The 23,847-nt window shown below is 55.3% G+C and overlaps 9 protein-coding genes across 9 annotated transcripts; 5 read left to right on the forward strand and 4 right to left on the reverse strand.

Annotated features, from left to right (window-relative positions):
- Window positions 1-358: 358 nt before the first annotated feature.
- G647_07090 (uncharacterized protein) lies at window positions 359-1,515 on the reverse strand (the record flags this gene model as incomplete). Its single annotated transcript, XM_008731407.1, has 2 exons — window positions 359-1,247; window positions 1,355-1,515. 2 exons carry the CDS (start codon window positions 1,513-1,515, stop codon window positions 359-361), a joined length of 1,050 nt encoding a protein of 349 aa, XP_008729629.1.
- Window positions 1,516-2,195: 680 nt separating this feature from the next.
- On the forward strand, window positions 2,196-2,972 carry G647_07091 (uncharacterized protein; the record flags this gene model as incomplete). Its single annotated transcript, XM_008731408.1, has 1 exon — window positions 2,196-2,972. One exon carries the CDS (start codon window positions 2,196-2,198, stop codon window positions 2,970-2,972), a length of 777 nt encoding a protein of 258 aa, XP_008729630.1.
- A 486-nt stretch (window positions 2,973-3,458) lies between these two features.
- G647_07092 (uncharacterized protein) lies at window positions 3,459-5,949 on the forward strand (the record flags this gene model as incomplete). The annotated part of the gene is made up of 3 exons (XM_008731409.1): window positions 3,459-4,887; window positions 4,940-5,222; window positions 5,295-5,949. The coding sequence occupies 3 exons, from the start codon at window positions 3,459-3,461 to the stop codon at window positions 5,947-5,949; spliced, it is 2,367 nt and encodes a 788-aa protein (XP_008729631.1).
- A 721-nt stretch (window positions 5,950-6,670) lies between these two features.
- Window positions 6,671-7,945, reverse strand: G647_07093 (uncharacterized protein; the record flags this gene model as incomplete). The annotated part of the gene is made up of 1 exon (XM_008731410.1): window positions 6,671-7,945. The coding sequence occupies one exon, from the start codon at window positions 7,943-7,945 to the stop codon at window positions 6,671-6,673; it is 1,275 nt and encodes a 424-aa protein (XP_008729632.1).
- Window positions 7,946-9,139: 1,194 nt separating this feature from the next.
- Window positions 9,140-9,598, forward strand: G647_07094 (uncharacterized protein; the record flags this gene model as incomplete). The annotated part of the gene is made up of 1 exon (XM_008731411.1): window positions 9,140-9,598. One exon carries the CDS (start codon window positions 9,140-9,142, stop codon window positions 9,596-9,598), a length of 459 nt encoding a protein of 152 aa, XP_008729633.1.
- A 599-nt stretch (window positions 9,599-10,197) lies between these two features.
- Window positions 10,198-15,346, reverse strand: G647_07095 (uncharacterized protein; the record flags this gene model as incomplete). Its single annotated transcript, XM_008731412.1, has 10 exons — window positions 10,198-10,377; window positions 10,504-10,808; window positions 10,868-11,271; window positions 11,330-11,440; window positions 11,495-12,312; window positions 12,379-13,552; window positions 13,615-13,926; window positions 13,994-14,273; window positions 14,322-14,417; window positions 14,476-15,346. 10 exons carry the CDS (start codon window positions 15,344-15,346, stop codon window positions 10,198-10,200), a joined length of 4,551 nt encoding a protein of 1,516 aa, XP_008729634.1.
- A 1,452-nt stretch (window positions 15,347-16,798) lies between these two features.
- G647_07096 (uncharacterized protein) lies at window positions 16,799-18,355 on the forward strand (the record flags this gene model as incomplete). Its single annotated transcript, XM_008731413.1, has 2 exons — window positions 16,799-16,927; window positions 16,979-18,355. 2 exons carry the CDS (start codon window positions 16,799-16,801, stop codon window positions 18,353-18,355), a joined length of 1,506 nt encoding a protein of 501 aa, XP_008729635.1.
- Window positions 18,356-18,527: 172 nt separating this feature from the next.
- On the reverse strand, window positions 18,528-19,749 carry G647_07097 (uncharacterized protein; the record flags this gene model as incomplete). The annotated part of the gene is made up of 2 exons (XM_008731414.1): window positions 18,528-19,596; window positions 19,655-19,749. The coding sequence occupies 2 exons, from the start codon at window positions 19,747-19,749 to the stop codon at window positions 18,528-18,530; spliced, it is 1,164 nt and encodes a 387-aa protein (XP_008729636.1).
- Window positions 19,750-20,377: 628 nt separating this feature from the next.
- Window positions 20,378-22,308, forward strand: G647_07098 (uncharacterized protein; the record flags this gene model as incomplete). The annotated part of the gene is made up of 3 exons (XM_008731415.1): window positions 20,378-20,722; window positions 20,779-20,864; window positions 20,934-22,308. The coding sequence occupies 3 exons, from the start codon at window positions 20,378-20,380 to the stop codon at window positions 22,306-22,308; spliced, it is 1,806 nt and encodes a 601-aa protein (XP_008729637.1).
- Window positions 22,309-23,847: the final 1,539 nt, after the last annotated feature.

A 23,847-nucleotide genomic window follows, 5' to 3' on the forward strand; every position in this document is an offset into this window, starting at 1 on the left:
ATGATGCGTCGTCGTGTCGGACGATCGAACCTTGTCTGAAGGACTCTGGTAAAATGGCTTCGGTTGTCGCATTGTCAGTGTTTGACCGCGGAATCTACCATGGCTGGCTGGGGACGCCGGCATGCCTCCCCTCCTCTCTCTGACTCTTGTATATATCAAGTTCTGTTTTTGCATAGCATGGCCTGAATCTCAAAAATCCGGTTTTTATCAATCATGTCGTGGTGGTTCCTCATGTCCTACGTGGTGGAGCGTAATCCTAAACTCATCTCTACATCGTTGTGGTTACTGTACTCGTACCTAGCCCTCAGCTCCGTGTTCCTTACCTACATGCCTACCGTCTACGTATCTGATGATAGGATCATGCCTTCTGAAAACACATAACGCCATACCGAAAGCTCCCGTCGGCGTACCCGCGTCTCATCGCCCGGAACGCCTGCAGAAAGGCCAGTCCATCCCTTCCCTGGCTGATGGCGAAGGCCCACAAACTCGGACTACTCACCAGCTGCCAGCTGATATCCCACGTCCTGGCCACTTGGGCCGAGATGTCCCTGGGCGGATGGAAGACGGTCAACCCCGCCGCCTCGGCCATCGAGACATAGTCCCCCATGCAGGACAGCGGAGGGAGCAACATGCCGTCCTCGATGGGTTTGATGTCGCGCTCGCGCAGCTCGGGCGTGAGATCCGCGTCCTTGAACCAGTCGGCTATGACGAGTTTACCCGTCGTCGGTTTGAGCACCCGGGCGGCGTTGCGGAAGAAGAGAGCCTTATCGGGTAGGTGGGAGAGGGCTTCGGAGATCCAGACGACGTCAAAGGATGACGGGGGGAAGTGCTGGTCCATGGTTTCGGCGTCGAGTTCGAGATATTGGACTTTACCGCCCAGCTTGCCTAGGGCGTGAAATCCAGGAGAGGGAGGGGAGGAGGTCGCTGGCTCTGATGATGCAAATGGCGCTGACGGTGGGCCTTCGGGCTTGCGGTCTTGATCTTGATCTTGATCTTTAGTGGTTTCCTCCTGTGTAAGCCGGTTCGCGATCTGGACTTGGCGCCCGCTGATGGTGATGCCGGTTACGGTGCATCCTTTTCGGCGGGCCAGATGGCGGGTTGTGCCGCCTATGCCGCAGCCAACGTCGAGCACCGTGGAGTTGGGTGACAGCTGGGAGATCTCCAGGAGGAGGTCGATCAGGTTGACTTGGGCTGCCTCTTTGGTTTCGTTGGCGTCGAGGAAGTAGCCGTGGTGGATGTGTTGGCCCCTGAAGGGTATCAGATCAGGGAAATGGACAACTGGGCTTTTACGCCCTTTGGGGTGCTATTGTCCGCTGCAAAGGGTTGGCGGAATGGGGATAGTACTGGTACTTACCACAGGGAGTAGTAGTAGTCGGAGGCGAGCTCATAGTGGTGCCGGATCCTTTGCTTCAGGCTGTCGAACGATGAATGTGGCTCGAAAGCTGGCACTTCGTACTTGTCCCCGACGTGTTCGGTAGCGGGATTGCTGCTTGCTGTCTCGCTGGGGTCGCCCATTGGTTCTAGAGAGCGATGTATGATTTGAGCAGTTAGAAGTGAACTCGGCACGGGAGGTCTGGAGGCGGTAGCTACTGGAGCTTAGGAAAGCTCACACTTGTTGTGGTGGGCAAGATTGAGACATGTCAGACGCTGAATTTCCCTAAGAAGCCCACAAGGCCGGCGAGGGAGTGGATGTAAAGCCTGCGCGTGAAGGCTCAGAAATCGCAAGCAGCCGTCAGACACAGCAGCTGGTGTCTCCACCAAGGGCGCTTCGTCAGTACCTGAAATCATGATGCAGCTCACCGTCATGTTTCTGCAAGGGCAGTCGGTTGGGGATCCGATTTGTGCCTTCTCAGCCCCAAGTCTCCTTGGATGAAAAGGATTTCCCGTGTCGTATGTTTCGACTTCCGTGGCCCGATTTTGTTGGGCGGCCGAATCCGTGATAGCAACGCATCTAGGGCGCGCAAGATCGGCCATTCGTGCATGCGCTTGTCTCGAAGATAGATGGCCTGATCCGGACAGAAGCGGTGAAAAGAGACTGACTTCCCCACGAACAGCGAGTTGAGGGCAGGACGCACATATCACCAACAACATCTCTCTTGCATTCTATGAGGCCGAACGTGGGAGATTCTGTCTGTGAGTGACAATCATCGGCGACAAATACACCCAAGCTTCAGCACCGAGTCACTGAATGCATCATGGATGACTCTTGCGCAACTAATCCTCACCACGAAACCCTCGCCAACGGCACTTCGACATCAGATCGAAAGCATCCATCCTCAGCCACCAAGCTCGCACCCTCAGAGACACCACCTCAGCCAACGGCGCTCCAACAACACGTCTCGTTCTGGGACAGGGACAATGATGGTATTATCCACCCGTGGGACGTCTATACCGGGTTTCGCGAACTTGGCTTCAACATCCCCTTCTCCATCGGCTCCCTTCTAATCCCAATCTTCTTCTCGTACCCGACGAGCTTGGCTTATAGCTGGTTCCCGGACCCGTTGCTCCGAATCTACGTGGACAGCGGGCACAAAGCCAAGCACGGATCCGACACTGGGGTGTTCGATGTTGATGGTCATTTCCACGCCGACAGGTTCGATGCCATGTTTGAACGGTGGGACGCTGATCGATGTGGCGGACTGAGTGCCGACCAGATGTGGGCCATGTGGAAGAAGAACCGTCTTGCAGCCGATGTGGCGGGCTGGTGTTTCGCCTTTATGGAGCTGTGGACCACGTGGTTGTTATTGCAAAAGGACGGAAGGGTATGGAAGGAGGACCTGAGGGCGTGCTACGACGGGACGCTGTTCTGGAAGATTAGCGAGCTGGTGCAAAAGGGGGAATGGGATCAGGGCTACGGCATCCGGGATTTCTTTGATGGGATGCTTAAAGGTGGCACTTGGAGGAACTGGGAGCTCAAGGATCGAGGCGATGGCAATACGAGGAGTAGCAATAGCCCCCCTAAAAAGAAGTAGACGAGGAGGTGATCAACTTGGAGGCAGTGTCGATTAGTGAGGGCATCCTTGTCTGGCCTGAGCAGCACAGTCTTCTTTCCATCGTCAGTTCTTGCCAGCGATGCCCAAGCAATCCATGAAGGGATTTAGCTACCTACCCAGGTACCATTCTGCAACACAAGCCATGACGCAGGAAATCAACAGATCGAGTCGGGTAGATGTCCTGTCCGCTGGTACTCTTCCGCTCCTCACTCGCTTTATTCTTTCTCACGGCCAAGACCTGCTTATGTCATCCGGTAGAGGCAGAAACACTCACTTCACACTTCACCCTCTCCTCACACTCACCTTAGTCTCACTCACTCACATCTCCCTTCCCAAAACACGCAATGTGATGAGGACATACTCGACAACGCATACGATGGAGGCGGTCAGACTGCGGTGGAATATGAATTTCGTGCAGCCGATACAGCCTAGTTGTCATTTCTTCTTCCCTTGTCTGGCGCCGACATGTCTCGGCCCCGCGCTTCTCATGCGTGTCGCGAATGTCGTCGTAAAAAGTTGCGCTGCGATCTGGCCAGGCCTTCTTGCACACGATGTGCCTCGTCGGGATCACCATGCGTCTACGGCGCCGGAAGCAGTGGCAGTCGCGACTTTCAATTCGTGCAGACCACCTTTCACGGAAGTCGGGGTGAATCTTCTGGCGCAGGCAGCTTAGCAGCAACAGAAGAGGTGGCGCTCTCCACAACTCGGTTGCGGACCCTCGAGGAGAAACTGGAGAACCTCACCGCACAAGTTCAAGCACTGCAAGGCAGAAATTCAATGCCGTCCTTGATTGCTGCTGCCGGCGAACCGTCCGCTGACGTGGCCAACGACACGATGAAGCGCGTACGCACAACTGAAAGCGCTGCTTCTGCCGAAGCGATGCGGGAATCTGGAGCGGGACACCTACTGGTTCAACCGGGTGGCAGGCTCCGCTATGTCTCGCGCGGACACTGGGCTGCAATGTGCGAAGAAGCCGGCGAGATTGAAATGCTTCTCCGAGGCCAGACGCGTTATGATCTTCCTGTCGCTGAGAGACAGACTCGATCTCTATACGATGGCGAGGTTGTCTCAGCGCCAGCAGCTTGGGATAAGTCGCAGCGTGTCTCGTCCAAATCTCGCCAATCCTCGCCCCTCCACACACTGCAGATTCTTGATCGATCTCGGGCTGATGCCCTCTTTGACGCATATATCTCGTGCTTTCACCCTGTGGTACCCCTGGCACACATTCCCACTCTTCAGAGGGACTATGAACGGGTCTGGGATCTGCAACGTTCGGGTGGCGCTCCCAACACCATACAAACCATGCCACTGATCCTCGCAGCACTGTACGCTGGAGCTGTAGTCTACCACCATCCGTCGCTTCAAAATACCCGACCAGACACTGACATTGAGCGTGTGGCCACGGAGATTCACCACGAGGCCACCGCCGCCCTGCACCTTGCACATTTTCCGAGGGTCCCAACCGTTGCAGGCTTGGCAGCTCACTTGATCCTACAAGGCATGTGGATGAGGGACGAAGAGCCACTCTCAGCATCTGGCGATTTTGGTGTCGCAGTCCGCGTGGCTCAGATGCTCGGTTTACACAAGGACCCGTCACGCTTCAAGACCACTGTGGCACCAGTCCAAGCCGAAGTCCAACGGCGCGTGTGGTGGCACGTTTTCCACTGCGACGTTCTTGTCGCTGTGGCTTCTGGCCTTCCCCCGCTGATTGAACGGAGCTCTTGGGACACCAAGATGGTCAGCGACCTCTACGAAGACCGATTTGGAACCATGGAAGGGCTCCAGCACGACGAAGAATCTCGGGCACGCTATCTTCAAGGTGAAACCGGTCCAGATGCATCGCCACTCGCATCGCCGCTGGGCATTTGGTTGCAAGGCAAATTCCAAGACGCATGTAAGTTTGTCATGTCGTGGGTGTGTTTCTCATGCTGATAGCCGGGCTTCAGTATCAGTACGCAAGCTGTTGGACAAAGCTTTCCACGAGGATCAAATGACTATAGACGATATGGTATCAGCTCGGAATGATCTGCAGCTGCTCCGACGACAGTTGCGAGCCCGGTCCCAGCTGATCCCGATCGACAGCTCCAATAATACTTACGAAGACAACCCTCAATTCAATATGTGGGCCAAAGTGCTACTCACCACGCTAGGTGATAAGAACTGGTGGTTCCTGCACACTCCTCTCCTCCATCGCTCCATCACCCAAGCCTGGCAGAGCTTAATTCCCAAGTAAGCTGACCTCCTTAGCCACTCCCTGTCCGCAGTACATGAAGTTAGCTGACAGAAACTTCGTGGAATTAGCCTTCAGCTGTATTGTTGTGCCTTCCTCGAGCAATACATTATCCTCTGTTGCGCCCAGGATTTCATCCGCTTTCATTGGTCCTGGCCGGGCAACCATCAACCACTGCACGCTCTCATGTTAGTGTTGAAGGAGGTTGAACGCAACCCCGCCGGCGCAGAGGTGGAGATCTCTTGCACGGTCATCGACCAGACCATGGCGCTCTGTGCGCCAGAAGGCGGTATCACAGCGAGTGGCAATGGAGCCATGATGCACCGTCCACTCAATGAAGGGGGCGCCGAAGCATGGGACCTCATCCGCCGCTTGCGCGCAAGGGTGTGGACCAAGATCGGCCGCGATCCTGAGGTCATCCTCACACGGGACGATGTGGAATCGATTGTGGCACAAAAGCTGCAAGCCTTCAAAGCTTCTGGTGGCATCCTGGACCTGCGAACACCTCTCCCCAGCGATGTGACTGGCCAATTTGAGCAGCAGCCTATGGCCCAACCTGCCACTTCTCTCCACTCAGGGACATCCTCGTTCACAACTCCTCTGCCAGACGTAGCAGGAGACCCTGGTCAGTTCGACCAATATACGTTTGGCCTCGGTGGTGGCAGGCCGACCCCGAACATCAATTGGGACGACTGGGATCAAGTGTTCAACACTGGCTACGACTGAGATGGATGAGCTCTCGATCAGATCCTGCTGCCATTACGAAAAAAGATGTCCGACATCATGACGAGATGGAGCTGGAGCTGGAGTCCACTGCCCGTGGCAGGATGGCTCAGAGCGAAACCCTGCAGTCCCTCCCCCCCGGGGCAGGGGTGGGCAATCCCAGTGTATAGAGCCGACCTCGCCACTGTTGGTGGGTCGTGTCCTGACGACTTCCCGTGGACTACGTACCACGTTACGTTACAGAGCAAGCGTCACGTCTATTTTGGGCTAGCGAAATGCCTTGGGTCATCTTTGACGGCGGCTCGACAAGCTCCCCCCTCCTACGTCGCGGCGGCTGTTCTCAAGCGTGTTAGAGCTTGTACGATTCGCCCTGTGGTCTTCCTCATGTCCATGTGATGGGCTTGGTACAGCACCCAGCATGTCCGGGTTTCGTCGAGGTGAGCTTTTTCACCACGTAATAATGCATCCCACAAGGGAATCAGATTATGGATAGATCTGTCCCACTCCCGCTCTCATGCGCACGCAGAGCTAAGGCCGGGGGTGGTGGGGGGGTGCTCGAGCAGGATTGCATATACGCTGCGTTTTCCTGGAGTATTGCACACGAGTACGGGAGGGCCCTTGGCTCGATGGCTCTGGCCGCATATGATGGTCCAAGCTATGTATGTACCCGATGGCAGAATGAATGATAAATTACTCTATGAGTGGTGTCCCAACTGTCAGTCTTTCACGCGGCAGCGGCCTTTTTCGCCTCATTTTCAACGTCATACAGGAAGAAGAAATCGTTGTACTCGTTCGAAAACGTCTTTGCCTTTGGCCCAGGGATATCCCCGCCGTAATAGCGCTTGATCTCGGCAATCATCTTGTCCGGCGGGCCCATCATCCTGTTGGACATGGTCTGCACGGCACTGACGCGCGGGATGCGAAGCCGATCAAACACTTGCAGCTTCGAGGCCACCTCCGCCGCGGACTCGACGCCCGTGAACAGCACCTGCAGCGCCATGGCGTCTTCCAGGGCCATGGACGCGCCCTGGCCGTGGGTCGGCAGCATCAGGTGGGCAGCGTCGCCGACCAGCACGGCACGGCCCTTGGCGAACCGCTCGATCGGGTCGCGCCACATCTGCGTGTAGACCTTGATGTCGGTGGCGTCGTCGCACACGGCCTGCACGGCCGGGTGGAAGTCCTTTGCGTCGGCCAGGAAATTGTCCACGTCCGCGGGCGAGTCCCACCCCACGAGGCCCTTCTCGGCGGGTTTGGTCGGGTGCACGAGCGCGACGTACAGCAGGTCGCCGCCGCGACAGGGGTACGTGTTGATCAGGAGGCCCGGGCGGCCCACCTCGGTCTTGTAAAAGGTCGTGAACCCCGGTGGGCGGTCCTGGTAGAATTGTCCGGCGTCCGGGTGCGCCAGGATCCGGTCCATGGGCTGCAGGAAGCGGTACATGGACATCGGGGACTTGTTGACGGGACACGGCCGACCCAGCACTTTGGCGACGAGTTCGCTGTGCGCGCCGTCGGCGATGACGACGAGATCCTTGGTGACGGTCTCGCCTGTGGCGAATGTGACGATGCCGCGCTCGACGTCCACGTCCGTGACCTCGACGCCGAGATTGATTTCCGGGCGTCGCGATGAATCCGCCGCGCCAGTGGTGGCCAGCGCTTTCAGCCCCGCGTGCAGGTCGGCCCGGTGGAAGAGCAGCCAGCGATCGCCGTACTTGGTCTTGATGTCGGTGAAGAACTCCTCCGAGTCGAGCGCGAGCGTGTCGCCTCTCAGCCGGCGCATCTCGCTGAAATCCAGGGCGCCGGCGCCGTCGTAGTCGAAGCCCCATTTCGAGAGGATCCGGCTGCCGTTGGGGCCGATGACGATCGCCGCGCCCGTCTCGTTGCGGAACTTTGACTTCTCGTATACACTGACCGAGTGGCCGGCGTGGGAGAGGGCGATGGCGGCGCCGAGCCCAGCAATGCCTGCTCCGACGATGCCGACTTCCAATTGGCGGGGTGGCATTGTGAAAAGGTGTACGGAGTACGGAGTACGGAGCAACAAAGAGGACTATACAGTGGTACCGTGGGAGACTGTGTGGGATGAGCAGTTACGGTGGAAAATCTGGCTGGCTCAGGTCTCAATGTTTGATCCAGATCTCATGTTGTTCACCCGGTAGTTCATCTCAATGAGGCTTAGATGGAGGTTCTGCACAGGCCGGGTCGTCTACAGTACTGCGTGTGTAGCTGGTAAGACGAAGGTGAGGGCTGGGTCTGTTGCATATCGTAGTCCGTGCTGGCACCTAGTAAGCAGTGGGCAGTCGTCTCGTGGCAGGATCTCCCGCCTCCTCAATTGGGAATTGTTCGGCTTCCATCTGAGATCTCCGAACCGAATAACATCTGCGCGGCGGTCGTAAGCAGCCCTAAGCGGGCTTAGGCGGGCCTAAGTAGCCATAAGCGGCCCCTAAGCTGCCCGAAGCGGCCCTAGAAGCCTTATGGGCAATCCAGCCCAGCAAAGTTTGAAGGATCGATTTAGTTAAAGTAGCAGCAGCGATCCCAACTTTCCTGACTCCGCACTGTTTAGTCCTCGTACGTCACCAGGAGAAATGCTGTCTCGCACGAGGTGTGAACCTCAGCGCCACGCAACAGCACGGTTCACGCGTTGCAAAGACATTTCCTCAGAGTGCCGCCCAAATGCTCCAGCCTACCTCGTATTGTATCCGCCTAACCCAGCACGCCGGTGGCCTAACGCCACTGTTATCCGGTGCTGAAGGTATCCTCAATGGGGTAGTAGGTTCTACGACGCGTACCGGGTACGAGGTACAAACGAAAGTGCCGCCGCCTGAAGGTCGCGTTCTAGTATGGAGTGTTTCGTGACGCCATACAGCAGGAGGCCGTAGTGTACGCAGTACGGAATACATTACACAATATCCCGTACCGAGGAACGTACAGGAGGTAACTGGACCTACCTGCACTACTCGTCCAGGTACTGTGTACAAACTGCTCAAGGCTACAGTACTGTACCACGCTTTCTTCCTCCACGCCATCTCCTGTATCGGGTTCGTGTGTCACCATCCTCTTCTAGCCGGCAACAGCGATCTCTTGCCTCACGCCGAACACGTTCATACAACGATAGACAGACCAGACTACTCCTACACACCTACATTACAACAGTAACACCTTCAGCCACACACACACACTCACACAGGGGCTCACCACAATGTCCTCCTCACCATCCATGTCTCCCTCCCTCTCCTCCGCCGTCCTCCCGTCCCGTGTCCTCCTCTCCGTGCTCGGCCTCGCCTCGGCCGCGGGCGGCTACCTGGCCGACTGGAACGAAACGCACGTCTTCAACCCTCGCTGGACGGCCCACGCCAAGTTCCACAACGGCCAGACCATGTCCACGGGTCTCGGCCTGGGCTTGCTCACATGGTACTACACCTGGCGCGGCACCAACGCCGGCACGCCCACGGGACTGCTGGACAACCTCCTCACCGCGACGCTGCTGAGCAGTCTGTACTGGGCCACGCAGCTGAGCGCCATCCTCTACCCGGGCACCAAGTGGGTGGATGATGAGTTCAAGGAGAGTCACGGCGAGCCGCAGAAGAGGGGGGCCCCCGTGCTGTTGGGTCTCAGTTGGGCGGCTTTTGGGTTGGGCTGGTATCGGCTTACGAAGTGAGTGAGTGAGCGATTTGCTGGAGCGAGCGAGCGAGCGAAGGAGTGAAAGTACGAAAGAGCGAAAGAGCGTGGAAGGATAGATGGACGGATACGTAGGAGAAGATCATGCTCAATGAAAGGGAATACCAAGGGGTGGGAATCCCGAGAGTGAGTGAGTGGCTGGCTCACGCGTTGTTCTGTGCGGATAGGATGGGATGGGATGGGATGGGACGCATCTTCAACGCATTTACCTACGCGCCTATCTACCTACCTGCCTACCTAGCCTGTATTATATCGGTCCCGTTGGACTGCAAAGACACGCATTCGATCCAGTGTCGGGGCAACTCGGTCCAAGACAGACGAATCCCAGCCGTACTCCCTTCTACTGTATGCAGGTTCTTAGATGACAACGTCCGGAGTCCACAGTGTTTGACCGTTTCAAATCCTACACAGGAAAGACTGCGTAACTCTGCTTTTCCACGCCGCAGATCAAGTCGACGATTTGACCCGAAGATTCCTTCCCTAGCTAGAACAGTCTTGACACTTGGCCCACAGACGCCGTCACCGGACGCTACCTTGCGATATACCTACCTACCTCCCTCCCTCCCTTTTCTTCCACGGTTAATAAGCCTTGTTGTTCTCGGCTTCTCGTCCCCTCGGCGTCGGCTCACCATGTCGGGCAAACATCCTCCTCAGGCCCGTGACCACGAGATCCACCGCCCTGGCTGGGCCTTTGGCCAAGTTCGAGAGGCTGACTCGTCGGACGCGGAACAGGTAATATAGCGTGATGCAGGCGAAGATCTGGCCGAACGTTAGGACGTGGGGTGTTCGCGCTGGATGAAGTAGAAGAAGGAGATGCAGGAGAAAAGGAAAAAAGGAGTCAAAGCCAACACAGCACAGCACAACACAGCACAACACAGCACTTACATTGAAAATGATGTAGGCAAAGCCGATCCCAAAGTTGCGCCACCTGTCGCTCGCGTAAATGTTGCTTCCCGCGAGGAATTGATCCGCCGACGTGAGCGGGCAGTACTGGCATTGACTCGTCGCCGCCGGGTTGTACAATTGGCCGGGGGCTCCACCTTGGAGATACCTCGCGAGGTACGCTCCGCAGGTCTGGCCTGAAGGGGGATCGAAGTTGGCGAGCTCGTTGTCTGCGCATTGGACCCTCCGGCCACGCAAGCCTGTCGAGGCCCACCCGGCGACCAGGTATGTCATGGGGGAGACGCGGTCTGGGAATGAATCGTCAGTATTCCGACGCGGGCGAAATCGCCGAGCAACTTGTACTCACACATGAAAATCCAAAACCCAGGTAGTGCTGTCGGGCTTTGCAAAACGCCGTTGAACGTGAGCATCATGCTGAAGAGCAGGGTTGCGATATTGCCGGCCGTTTCGGCGTCGGGCATTGCCGCGATGATCATGTGCGCAAAGGTCGAAGTGAACACCAGGAACTGGATGACGAACAGCAGCATGAGGGCCCTGGTCTCGTTGTCTTGGTTCTTGCCGAAGATGGCAAAGTACCAGGACACCCACATCAGGATGGCCAGGACGATTTGGTACGGAATCTCGACGGAGATGTTGGCGACGAGGAAGGCGACCCACGAGTAGGCTTTGGAGGGCCGTTCGCGCACCTCGTACAGAGAGCGTTGGATTACGAACCGGGGCATGATCTGCTGGACGAGTGTAGAGAAGATGCTGTCGTTGTTAGGTACGCTCATTCAACGATTGGAGGAGCGTGGACATTTCGACTTACGTGACCAGCATGAAGATGCCAAAGATGGTGTTCTGCAGCCCGGTTGAGGTGGAATTCTGCTTGTAGAACGAGAAACCGATGAACAATGCCGACATGATGCCCAGGAGAAATCTGCCGTTGTGTTAGTGATCCTTCCTCGGTAGCAGAAGCGGAATCATGTCTCACTTTCCACTGATATACGATGGCGTCCTCCAATATTGCTGGAATACTCGCTGGGTGACATAGTACATCTGCGAGGTCAAGGGCATGGCAAACTCCGACGGGTTGGAACTGTCCGCCGCAGGCTCTGATCTCTTCGTTTCGTGGATCCGGTCCAGCTCTGCCTGCACCTCTTTGGCTTCTGGCGACGCCTTCCAGACCTCACTCCAGTCGCGGTCTGCTTTCTTGCCGCAAATGTCGAGCATATACTCGGCAGGGTTGGCTTCATCGGGACATCGAGCAGCACCGTTCATCTCGAAATAGTCGAGCAGGGTCCGTGAGTTCTGCCCGATGTCGCCAAAGTATATGGTCTTACCGCCTCTCATCAGAAAAAGCAATCTGTCAAACGACTGGAAGAGTATGGCCGACGGTTGGTGAATGGTACACAGGATTGCTTGGCCAGAATCTGCGAGTTTCCGGAGGAATGCGACAATCGACCATGAGCTCTGGGAGTCAAGACCTGAAGTGGGCTCGTCGAGGAAGATGAGAAGCGCCGGTTTTGCTGCAAGTTCAACGCCAATAGTAAGCAGCTTGCGCTGTTCAACATTGAGGCCTTCGCCCGGATTGCCAACGATAGCTTCCGCAAAATCTTCCATGCTGAGCATTTTGATGACTTCTTCGACAAACTCGTCCTTTTCTTGCCGTGGAACAGATTTTGGCTGCCGGAGGTAAGCTGAGAAGCGAAGAGCCTCTCTGACGGTCGTCGTTTCCAGATGGAGATCTTGTTGCTGCACGTAGCCGGTCTTGCGCTGAAAAGACGGATCAAGAGGCTTGCCGTTCACTAACTGCGATCGAGTTAGGACCGGACTTCAGAACAGGTATGACAAGTGGAAAAGGACTGGATGGCTTACCATATCACCTGTCAAGACACCAATATTAGTTCTCTGCGCCAGGGCATCAAGCAGAGTAGTCTTGCCGGCACCTGATGTCCCCATCAGCGCCGTCAATGTGCCTGGTTTGACCCATCCAGAAATGCCGTCGAGTAGTCTCCGAGGTTCGCCCTTAATTTTGATGTCGAGTGTCACATTGCGCCAGGTAAAGATGTCCTTCTGTGCAGGTAGCGCCTTGACCTCTTCGGCTTGCTTCTCCTCGACTGGGTCGTCTGAGCTGATGCTTTTCTCGTTGGTTTGCGGTCGCTCTTCGTCTTTCCTGCCTTGCTGGAGGTATGCTGGGACATGGCCTCGTCGGAAAACCAAGAATTCAGCTGTGGACGTTGTGTCGGAGTTGATCTCAGTGGCGACGAAGTAGATCGCGAAGAAGAAGATCATAAAGGCGAACAGGAAGCCCAGGTTGCGCCAAATATGGCTGTAGGAGTACCCATAAGAAGAATTAACCCACCGGTCACCTGAGACAGTAGTCTGACCAGCTACAGCTCCGGCGACAGCACATTGGAAGTTAGAACCTGTGCCGTAAGGCGGCACCAAGCTCGTCGAGGCACATGGAAATTCGCGCCCGTGGACTTCATTGACCAGAAGGGCCTCGAAAGCGTACGCCACGGGATTGACCCATGAGGACCATTCAAACCAAGGATGCATGTATGACCGCTGTAGCGTAAATCCAGTGTAGATCACGATCCAAAGTACCATCACGCCGGCGATTGCCAGAGCAGCAGATATGGTCTTCGTGACCGCCGCGGTGCTCCGGAAGATGGCTGACATGGTTAACATGGCCATGAAGTTGAACAGGAAGAAGATGAAAAAGTTCGACGCTTCATACCGCAGCCCGGCCAGGAAGTACAAGATGATGTTGAAGACCGTAGTCGTGCAAAACTTGATCGGGAGGTCGGCCACAATGCCCGCGACTGCTTCAGTGAATGGGTGGTAAAAGGCATATGACTTGTGTTTGGCGACAATCGGTCTTTGGGCGTAGAGGGTGTTGATCTCGACAATCGACTGCAAAGCACTGAGCAGGACTGCAAAGAACAGAACAGAGCCCTTTGCGAAGAAACTGCCGGTAGAAACTGGGGTCCCGAAGAAGATGGAGCCAATGATCAGAGCTTGTACGATCTGGCTGAAGACGACGGCACTGAATGAAGCGCGTGTGAGTGTAGTTCGGCTTGATTCAATGAAGGGAGAGGCTCTACTCACATGGTGGATGCTTTGTCGTTCCAGAGCCTTTGATATGCTCGGGTAACGCAGACGCGAATTTGCATGGGAATGCTGATCACATAGGGCGATTTTGGGCGGACGTGTTCAGCCTGCTGCCGGTGATGCGAGTCCCTGAACGCTTCCAGCGCCTTTTCACCACTGCCCTCCTCTTGATCGGCATGGTCTATCTCTTCTTGAGCGGCTTTGAACTGAGAGCTTTCCAGCCAGTATTTCTCGAACTCTTCGGCGGACCGAGGCACCTTGTTTTCGAAACCCTGTCGTGGTTGTCTCTCTCTAGGGTTGGTGACAGAGCTGCAGTTGAGTATTTAGCGACACCTCCGGGGCAGTATCTCGTACGGTAGGCTTGGTCTTTACTTACGTCAAAAAGTCGCCGGTAGTCTGCCTGGGCGGACAATACCAACCCATATCTTCGAAATACGCCCGAGCCTCGTCGCAAGGCCCGAAGTAGATCTGTCTGCCTTCATACAGAACAATTGCTTTGTCGCATAGGTCGTATATGGCTTGCGAGGCTTGGTAGATGGCGATGAGCGAAGTGAGGCCACCGAAGTCCGCTGCAATTCTGAGCGAGCGGACGAACTCAAGCGCCGTCTGCGAATCGAGACCACGGGTAGAGTTGTCCCATGCCGCAATTGGCGAACCTGGGAAAGAATAAGCCTATATTGCGGGTACAGCAGTGTGTCACGTACCGGCTAGGGCCATTTCAGCGATACTGACACGCTTGCGCTCTCCGCCGCTGACACCACGAACAAAGTCATCTCCCACTTTGGTATTCCGGGTATGTGCTGATTGAGAGGTCAGTCTCCACGACGCGCACATGATTTGAGCCGTTTAGGTACGTACATAGACCGAATATGTTCATCATGACAGATGCCATATATTTTGCCCACTCATCCCGGGGGGCATCAAGGATTCTGTTGGATGGTGTTTTGCACGCAGCAGCAAAGTTGAGGGTCTCTCCCACAGTAAGATGAGGGAAATGCTTTTCGTTCTCCTGGTTGTAGATGGCTTCGCCCCTAAACTCCTTCACAAACAGATCCTGTGGTATGCCAGAGTATGTGATCTTTGAGTCCTTTGAAAGTGCCAAACCCTGAAGCTCACCACAGATGCTTTTGAGAAATGTGGAACAGCCGCTTCCCGGCCGGCCTAAGACGATTAGCAATTCTCCACTGTTGACATGTCCATTGAAGTTGCGGAGGATTTGTTTCTCCTCGGGATGGCTGAAGAGCTCTCGGATGCGGAACGGCTGCGTGAAGATGGAACCAACAGTGTTCTGGAGTACCAGTGCCGAGCCTTTCCCAGAGATATTGAGATTCTTGAAGGTGAAGCCAGATCGTTGTGGCTTGATGTTCTGCTCCTCGAGCAGTTGAAGAAACTTCCGGATCCAGAGATAAAAGTTGAAGGCTGGGTTGTTGGGATCGAATTCAGGAGACTCTATCGCCATGCCGGCGACAGTGTCCTGTCTTTGAAGACCATCGCTCGTATAGGATTTTGTGCGCGACCGCGCTCCAGACAGGATGGAGGCAATTTTTGCCAGCTCATCGCGGGTGGCCTCGTCTCCATCATCGAAGCGGTAATCGTCTACGTCCCTCGTCTTTCGTGTTCGGATTGGCTCGAACGCCGGACCTTCGGAGCTGCTTGTTGATATTTCGCGCTCAAGCTGATCCTCTACCGGCGGAGGCACAGGAGACGTTACTTCGTCCTCGTTGCCCATAACGCGAAGGCTGGTTCACCGCAAGGCTGTTGACAAAGGCGAGACGAGCAGAAGGCGTCAAGAACCAGCCTCAAACAGTAGAGGACAGGCTTTCTCGGGTGATGGTTTTGAGGCTTCCGATGCACACAATGTCGCTGAGGTACCAGATACACACATGGAGTGGCTTAGATATTGAAGGTGACGTTTCAATGGAATAGAGGACAACAAACCGAGCTTGATCGATGGAGAACAAGCTATGGTTAAAGACTGGGTGGCCAGGTACGGACAGAGCTGCCATTTGCACAACACGCCTTGTCGTTGGGCCATGCATCCTTCTGGCCAGCCAGTGGTGTGAATCGAGGCATCCTTGCTTGTCAATCCAAACTCAATGCGAAAGCCAAAATCGGTCGGACACCCAATTTGCCGCGCAAACTTGGCTACCCTTCTGAGATGGATTGCATACGCGCAGCATGCACGCCAATTCCCATTGCTGTCATTCTACACAACGGGGTTCATCAGGTTTCCACTACCGTTGACAGTTCAGTAGCCGGATGATATCACAATTGTGCGACCGTACATTATGCCGCATCTTGAATAGTGCTGACTTGAGGAGTCCGGGAAACTGCCAACCATCTTCCAGCAAGCCGAGACTCTGGATCGGGAACAATCTGCTGCTGCGGTCCAGTAATGGCAATGTCCGGGGGGGCCTGAGCAAGATGCCAGCCCTGCATGTGCTCATGCACACAGTAATCCATTATATAATGCCGAGGTGGGTCTGTTGCAGGTGGTTGCCCTGAGTGGGTGGCAAGCTGTTTGCGACTCGGCCACTCCGCTGTGAAGAATTTCAGCTTCGCTAGCTTTGCGAAAGTCTGGAATGACGATTGGGGGATACCTGAGAGTAAGTCCGTCTCAACACGGAGTACGGAGTACGAACGTACTTGCGAAAGGCGTGAAAGGTCAGCTTTCGCTGATCCCGGATGATCAACAGGGTCGACGGAACGGATAAAGTCCGCAGCCAAGGCACAAGCAGGTGACAAGTCAGTTGTGCATCTGCACTAGTTCTCAAACCATCTGCTCCGGCCAGCCCGGAACGAGCAAGCCGACTGGAGGATCTTGCGTAGCTGTATCCCGGCCGAGTATTTGCTCGGGCACAGCCAACCAAGCAGAATGGATAGCTTTGCGAAGGACTCATCCACGAGGAACGCAACTTCAGAATTAGGTGAGCGCACCAAGAGTTCACCAAGGTTTTCGCGTTTGATGAGTCAGCGGTATGCCAAGCCGCTAACCCAAAACGTGGCTCCTCGCGAAATTCAGTCGCAAGTGACAAGCCTCGAGCAGATTCAAAGCAGATCCATGCAGCCTCACCAGACGTCCTAGGGAAGCGCTACGACAGACTAGCAGTTGTCATTGACTCGATACATCACCCACAACGCCGCCGAGAAGACGGTTCCATCGCTTTCTCATGATGATGAAATGTCTTTGCCTGGTCTTGGCCTAGAAGAGCCAGAAGAGGTTCACACTGTCGAGACCATCCAGCATGACTTGGAGAAGGAGACCGAATGGCGATTCGAGGTCCCCGTGGGCAAATACGTGCAGGTCAAGGTAGAACCCGGATCCCTGCTGCCGCCTATCCACGTCCTGACAATGATCTAGTTGCTGACTGGCACCGCCGAGTTGTTCGGCACTGAACTTGTGACCGGAAATACCTACACTTTCACAGCCACCAAAGCCGCAATCTACACATGGAATGGCTGCTCGTTCGAAGTCAGTGGCGATGCCTTGCAAAGCGAGTACAATGCTGAGGAAACCCCCATGAGTGAATACATCAACGTTCACTTTGCCCTGGACGAACTGCGTGACCGAGCGAGAGCCAATGGACGTGAAGGACCGAGAGTCTTGGTCCTAGGTCCAGACAATGCGGGCAAAACTACCCTTGCGAAAATCCTCACAGGGTACGCCAACCGGTCGGGACGCTCACCGGTCGTGGTCAACCTGGACGTGAAGGAAGGCGTCATGAGCATCCCGGGAACTTTGACCGCAACCGTGTTTAAGACGTTGATAGACGTGGAAGAAGGCTGGGGGACTGCACCCATGTCAGGGCCTAACGGAGCCATCCCGGTCAAGTTGCCCCTCGTCTACTTCTTCGGCAGCTCGAAACCAGAAGAAAAGGAAGGGAAAGTCTACAAGGCTCAAGTCAGTCGGCTAGCTCTCGCAGTGGCAGGGCGTCTTGCTCAAGATCCCGAGGCCCGGGAAAGTGGCCTCATCATCGACACTCCTGGCAGCTTGACAAACATCACGGCCGGTAACAGGGTCGGATACGACATCATCCAGGACATTGTATCCGAGTTCGGTGTCTCCGCCATCATCTGCCTAGGCTCAGAAAGACTGTACAGCGACATGGTCAAGAAATTCGATGGCCAGCCCGTCCCGTCACGCAGCTCTGCCACATACTCACCAGAAACAATCTCCGTGATCAAGCTCGCCAAGTCAGGCGGCTGCGTCGACCGCGACGTGGCTTACATGACTGCTTTTCGGGCTGCTCAAATCAAGACATATTTCTACGGCAACCCTCGGCTAAGCAACGGGGTCGCATTACAGCCTCGACAGCAGCAAGTCGACTTCTCAACTCTGACTGTCTGGCGCCGGGTTGGGACAACGCCCGACTCGTCGGCGCTTGCGGCGACTGGCGAGGACGACGAGGATTCATTTTTGCCCGGCGGGGCAGACGACGCTGACGACACGTCTCCGGCGACAACAAGAGTCGCGCTGCCCCCGAATCAGATCTTTGAACGGATGACCGCTCCGGTGGCGGCGATGCGAAGCTCCGTGCTCGCAGTGCTGAACTGTGATGGCGAAGCCGAGCAGGAGGTCAAGAGGGACAGTAGCGTCATGGGCTTTCTTTATGTGACGGACACGGACGAGGCGAGAGGAAGGATCAGTCTGCTGAGCCCCGTCGCAGGAAGGGTGCCGAACCGAGCGATTGTACGGGCCGGTTGGCCTGAGGGCGTTATCGGCTTGGAGAGGATGTGAACTACAGCATTTTCTCTCTGGATACTAGATACGTACCATCATTTGGCCATAATAATCGAGTTTGAAATCTAGGTTTATTTCTTGAGAAGCACCCTCGTTGTACCCTGCAATCTTCCAAGTGACTTGTACATATCGATCGCTCGATGCCATCCCCAGCCAAGGCATGGCCCATTCAGTCTACCAGGTCCCGCAGAACATCCAGAACAGATCTTATTCCCTTGAGAGCGTTCTCATCTGGCCCCTCACCTGGAGTCCACCTGGCATGGGCAAAATCAATCAGTCGTACCTCGTGGATCTTGTGTGGTTTTGTGTCTTGTTCGTCATCGTCATCGTCATCGTCATCGTCATCCTCGTCCTCGTCCTCATCTTCATCACCGACACCGTCCTCATGGCCAGCCGCCGCCTTGCCATCTTCCTTCTCTTCCCTCGCAATACTCTCCTCCAAGGTCTCCTCGTCTCCTTCATACACCATCAACACACTCGCACTGTACATCCGACTCTCTTCGTTCTCGAGAACATACTGAATGCTCTCCAGTTCGCGAATGAACCGTCGGACAATGAACTCTGCCCGTTTTTGCCTTAACTTGACCTTCTTGTTGCCGTCGCTCTCTTCGGCCCCACCAAAGTACGCGGTGAAAGCGTCAACGACGTTTTCCGCCTTGAAAGACTGGCCGTAGAACTTGTTGTAGGATTTATACCCGTTCTTGACCTCGACGTATTCTTTCTCAGCGGGCGCGACTTTGGCGTGGTCCTCTGATGTCGTGATGCCCGCCCAGATCTTCATTCCTGCAACTCGAAATCCCAGACTCCCACTCGTTGTCCCCTCGGCGACCTCGTCCAATTTTCTTCTCTTGGCCAGCGGTGCTTCGTCGTCCCAGAGTCTCGAGCCGAGCTTCACGTCCAGGACATTCGGATGCTTGAACCCGCTCGCCACGTTCTCCAGAACGATCGCCGTGCCCGTGGAGAGCTTCTTGCCGCCCGAGGGTTTCCAGGTCGCGCGCTTGATGAGGCCTGGAGTCGGGTCGGCGATGACACCCGCAGGCGCGGCCACCCCGTGGTGAGACGCCTCGAGAAGTGGTGCGACTGCGTCTTGGTCTTCATGTTGTGACAACGAGCCGATGAAGGTGGGCATGTGCGCCTGGAATAGAGGGTGGTCTTTCGCAGACTCGTAGAAGTCAATCTCGGCCTGAGTGCATGGCTTGATGATCAGGGAGCCGGAAGCGTTGGAGCTGATTCCTTCACTACACGATAGATCGTTAGCACGGGCCCGTGAACTTGAAGTGAGGGTGGCAGGCATACTGTCCGGCGGCGCTGTGGTCGAAGGGTACGAGCTCGGATTCACTGGGTGTAACGGCCACTTTCTTGCTGGCGTGGGATGCTTGAGGCGTTGCCATGTTGTAAAGTGAGGATGGATGAGGAAGTAGTGCACAGGAAGGGTTGGCGAGATCTCTACACACTATATATCGAGTCTATCCTTGTTACTGTAGGGGGCCGATCTTATCAGCTCAGCTCTGTGGGCCGGAAAGTTCCAAGTTCATGGTCGACGCAAGTTTTCGAAACGCCCGCCTGATTGCTGCTTTCATTGGCGGAAACGGTGATGCTGTCGACCCCGAGTGAGCTGAACGCGCGGGGCCAGCGACATCCTCCTCTATTCATCTTTTAGTGTAGTAGAAGAACCATACCCCGAGCAGTCCATATCCATGAAGAAGTGACAACAAGTGAATCTACCTGGATATCCAGGAGCATCACTCGGCTGTCTGCAGACATGATTGTTTGCTGAGCCGACCTTCACCCTCCCAACATCTGGTCTCAGCATCCTAGCGGTGAATAATGTTTCAAACCTGGCTTCATGTTCAGTCCGTCACTGTTCAACCTGGAGGTGACGTTCTGAGACAGTCTTCAATTACTGGAGCCAGCCAGATCACTTGAAGAGGAGACTGGCTATATCTCTTGGGTTGACCATCTGAGTTCGTCGTGTTGCCTCACCCATCAATCCGACACACCTCACTTTATCGCAAGAACATGGCAGGAGGTATAGAGCCAACACCGGTGGCGCAAGGCACAAGTCAACCTGACTCTGCTGTTACTCATGATACCGATGCCCACCCGGACGATGCAGCCACCAGTACTGACGTGCAGAATCTCCCATCGAGACCTCAAGCCAAGGGGTTCAAGACCAACGGCGATCATAACGAAACTCCAGCTGGCCAGCAACACACTCAAGAGAATGGCTCAGTTCAAGACGATGAAGAGGAGCAGGACGATCTCCAGAGTCAGGATCACGGAGTGGCGTCCAACGTCCCGCCCCTGGAGGAGAAGAAGAAGAAAAGAAAGAAGAAGAAGAAGCCAGCCAGTAAACGTGGATTGGTACGGCTTCAAGACCGGCGAATCTCGCCTCGAAGACAATTCTGACAACTGTGCAGGACAAGCCCACCGGGTTCGAAGACTTCTTCGCAGATGCCCCGATGACACCGGAAGAGCACGCTGAAGAGCAAGAACTCTACGACGCGTGAGTACGAGTCCACTCGTGCATGAGAGAGATCTTCCAAACTTGCTGACGCGCATGCTCCGCTTCCAGACAGATACATTTTGTCGACCGCGTCCTGACAGCCATAGCTCGCTTCGAGAGAACTCGCAAACTGACCCCCGAGCGGCGTGACGTTCTATACAAGTACCTCGCGTACGGTGGCCTGACCGTGGGACCCAACGTCGGCCAAGGGAGCGTCAACACGGACGGGCTCTCCAAGGTAGAGGTTGCACAGGCTCTCTCGCAAGTCTTCGCCACTGAGGACAAGCGCGACCTCGGCACGGAAACGAGTCTCTACGAGGTCGACTTCCTGGGCTGCATCAAGAGCTTCCTCAGCCGCCGGACCAAGAACGTGTGGGGCCTCGAGACCAGAGCCCAAGTCGACCTCATCTGCACCACCATCGAGCGATTCCTCGACTACCTGCTCCAGCACGACGTCTGCCCGGAGTACAACGACGACATCCTCGCGTCCCGGTCGTTTTGCCGCGTCGCCGCAGCCGAGCTGTGGGACACCGCCGAAGCCCTCCGCCGTCTCCCGGGAGAGTTCAACATTGCGTGCTCGACGCTCTTCGACGGAAGCTACGGGCACAACTACGACGGCGAGACATGGTGGGGCCAAGACGACGAGGGAGTCCCCGTCTTTGTGGGCATGAAATCCGAAGAAGCACAACAGATTGTCAAGTTCGGCGTCGCGGGCGCGGCGACGGAAACCGTCTACCTCGGCTTTCTGGATGGTGTGCAGAACCACGCGCCATTGATGCTCGATGTCATCGACGTCCAAGAACACGTGGGCTTCGAGATCACGAGGATCGAACCGCCCTCGAAAGAATGCAAGCAAATCTACACCTCGCAGTCGGCGCAGTTTCGCCCCGTCGGCCGCGTGACCGCGAAACCGTGGCGCAACCCCATGGCCCTGGCCGAAGACCTTACAGACGCGGAGAGAGAGGCTGAGGCCTCGTCAACCTCCCGCCCGGCCCACCAGTCCGAGTACGTCTTCTTCGTCGAATCGATCCTTCAATCCATGTTGCGCGTCGGCACGAAGATCGAGGCCACCGTCCGGACACTCGGATGCGGAATTATGTTCTTCGACGAGGTGCTTAACGTGTACCCCTCGTTTGACGAATTCATTGCCAATGAGATGCTGATCGGGTGGAAACCGCCCAAACCGATGAAAGGAGCGAACGATTATGTGTCGGGAGAGGACAGTGACGAGGATGAGGGCGAGGCTGAGGGTGCAGAAGAAGGCGTAAATGAAGCCGGCAACGTCAAGAACAGGCAGCGTGCTGGTGGAACCGCGGAGGAGTCGATCGACGATGCTGGAGAGCAAAAGGACGGTGGTGGTGGAGAGGCCAAAGACGGCATTGCGTCTAACGATGGTGGTAGTGTAGACGCATTCGTCTACAAAGAAGGGGCCATTCCATATTGAGGAAAACCCCTCAAGTGGTTTAAGAAGCCTTACTTAAGGAGTGAGTGGACGAAGGCGGCATTCCGTATTGAGGAAAACCCCTTCAAGTGGTTTAAGAAGCCTTACTTAGTCTTCCGTGTGAGGAAGTGGGTGAACAAAGGCGACATTCCGTGTTGACAAACAGACTCTAGTGGTTAAGGAATCCCTGCCTTATCCTTTGAAGAAGCGAGACCTCATACTCTTCTGACTGAAGGAGTGACACCTCATACTGTATAGCGCATGAGGCACACGCGCACGCACGCACAGACGCACGGTACAGCAAGGCACAGAGCAGCACAGAGCAGCACACTTTCCATACCTATTAATTAGCTGCTCGAGATGAGACAAGATCGAGAGTGAAAGTAGATAGGGACGGACTTGATTAATCAGTCGAGTGGGACCGCCACCACCAAGATTGACGCCGAGGTTGAGGCTGAGATTGAATATAGCATAGTATAGCATAGCATCAGACGATCAATCGAGCAATCAATCGAGCAATCGTGGAATCAGCCATATTGGTACCTACCGTACCTACCTAGTCACGACCAAGTACGTAGCTCGTCTCGAGAGCCACAGGTACAGGCGTGTCCAGCCCAACCTGCCAACAAGTCCATGCCGGCCTGGGTTTCCTGGACGATATAATAATATGTTAACATGTTAACATGTTGATATTTTAATGGCATGTGACATCCCACAGAATACCGGTATATGTGTGAACATGTAAATCGCTCGAATAGGACTCCGTACCGGTAAGGAGTTCCATCCAAGACAAAGGAAATGAAATGTAGGTAATCATCTATAGATTACCTAGGTACACTAAGCGGAGTCTGGTAACTTACTTGCATTGCTTCGACTCATTCCGAATCCCATTCCCATCGGGATATGTACACGCTGAGATTACCTAGGTAGGTACTGCACCGCAAAGTCGTTCGACCTCAAGAACCCCCCTGACGAACGAACGAGCCAACGAACAACCGAGCAAAGAGACAGTCGAACAATTAAACCAAGCAGATACGTCGAAGGGGAAACAATCAGAATCTCTTTGGCCATCGCGAACTTCAGCATCAGCGGTACATAACATCACCAGAGAAAGACGGTCCTCTGGTTCCTCACCCTCGCCCACCCACCGCCCGTCATTATCGAAATACATGCATAATTACAGGACCGAGAACGTATCCTGACTAGGTATCAGCATGCTACTATGCTGACTCGCTACGCTACACCTGCGCCACGCTACCCTCGCTTTTCATCGCCCTCGTTGAAACAAAAAGAACTGTGCAACCGCCCGTATATAGTGTCCAAGCTGGCGTGACCATGATCATGATCATGAAGGGTCCCCTGAACAAGTCCATGTACACCGACACCGCATGAATCTTCTACCCTGCTGCCCCCGAACCCGAACCCGGGCCGGACGCCCAAGCAAGGGCCTTCCTCCTCCACCAGGCCGTCAAAGCCACTCAGGGCCCGCTGTCGGGCCTTTTCTCGTTCGAGCCATCGTCGTGCTTCACCATCGTCGTGGTT

This window comes from Cladophialophora carrionii, assembly GCF_000365165.1.
Source record: "Cladophialophora carrionii CBS 160.54 unplaced genomic scaffold supercont1.6, whole genome shotgun sequence".
NCBI lineage: Eukaryota > Fungi > Ascomycota > Eurotiomycetes > Chaetothyriales > Herpotrichiellaceae > Cladophialophora > Cladophialophora carrionii.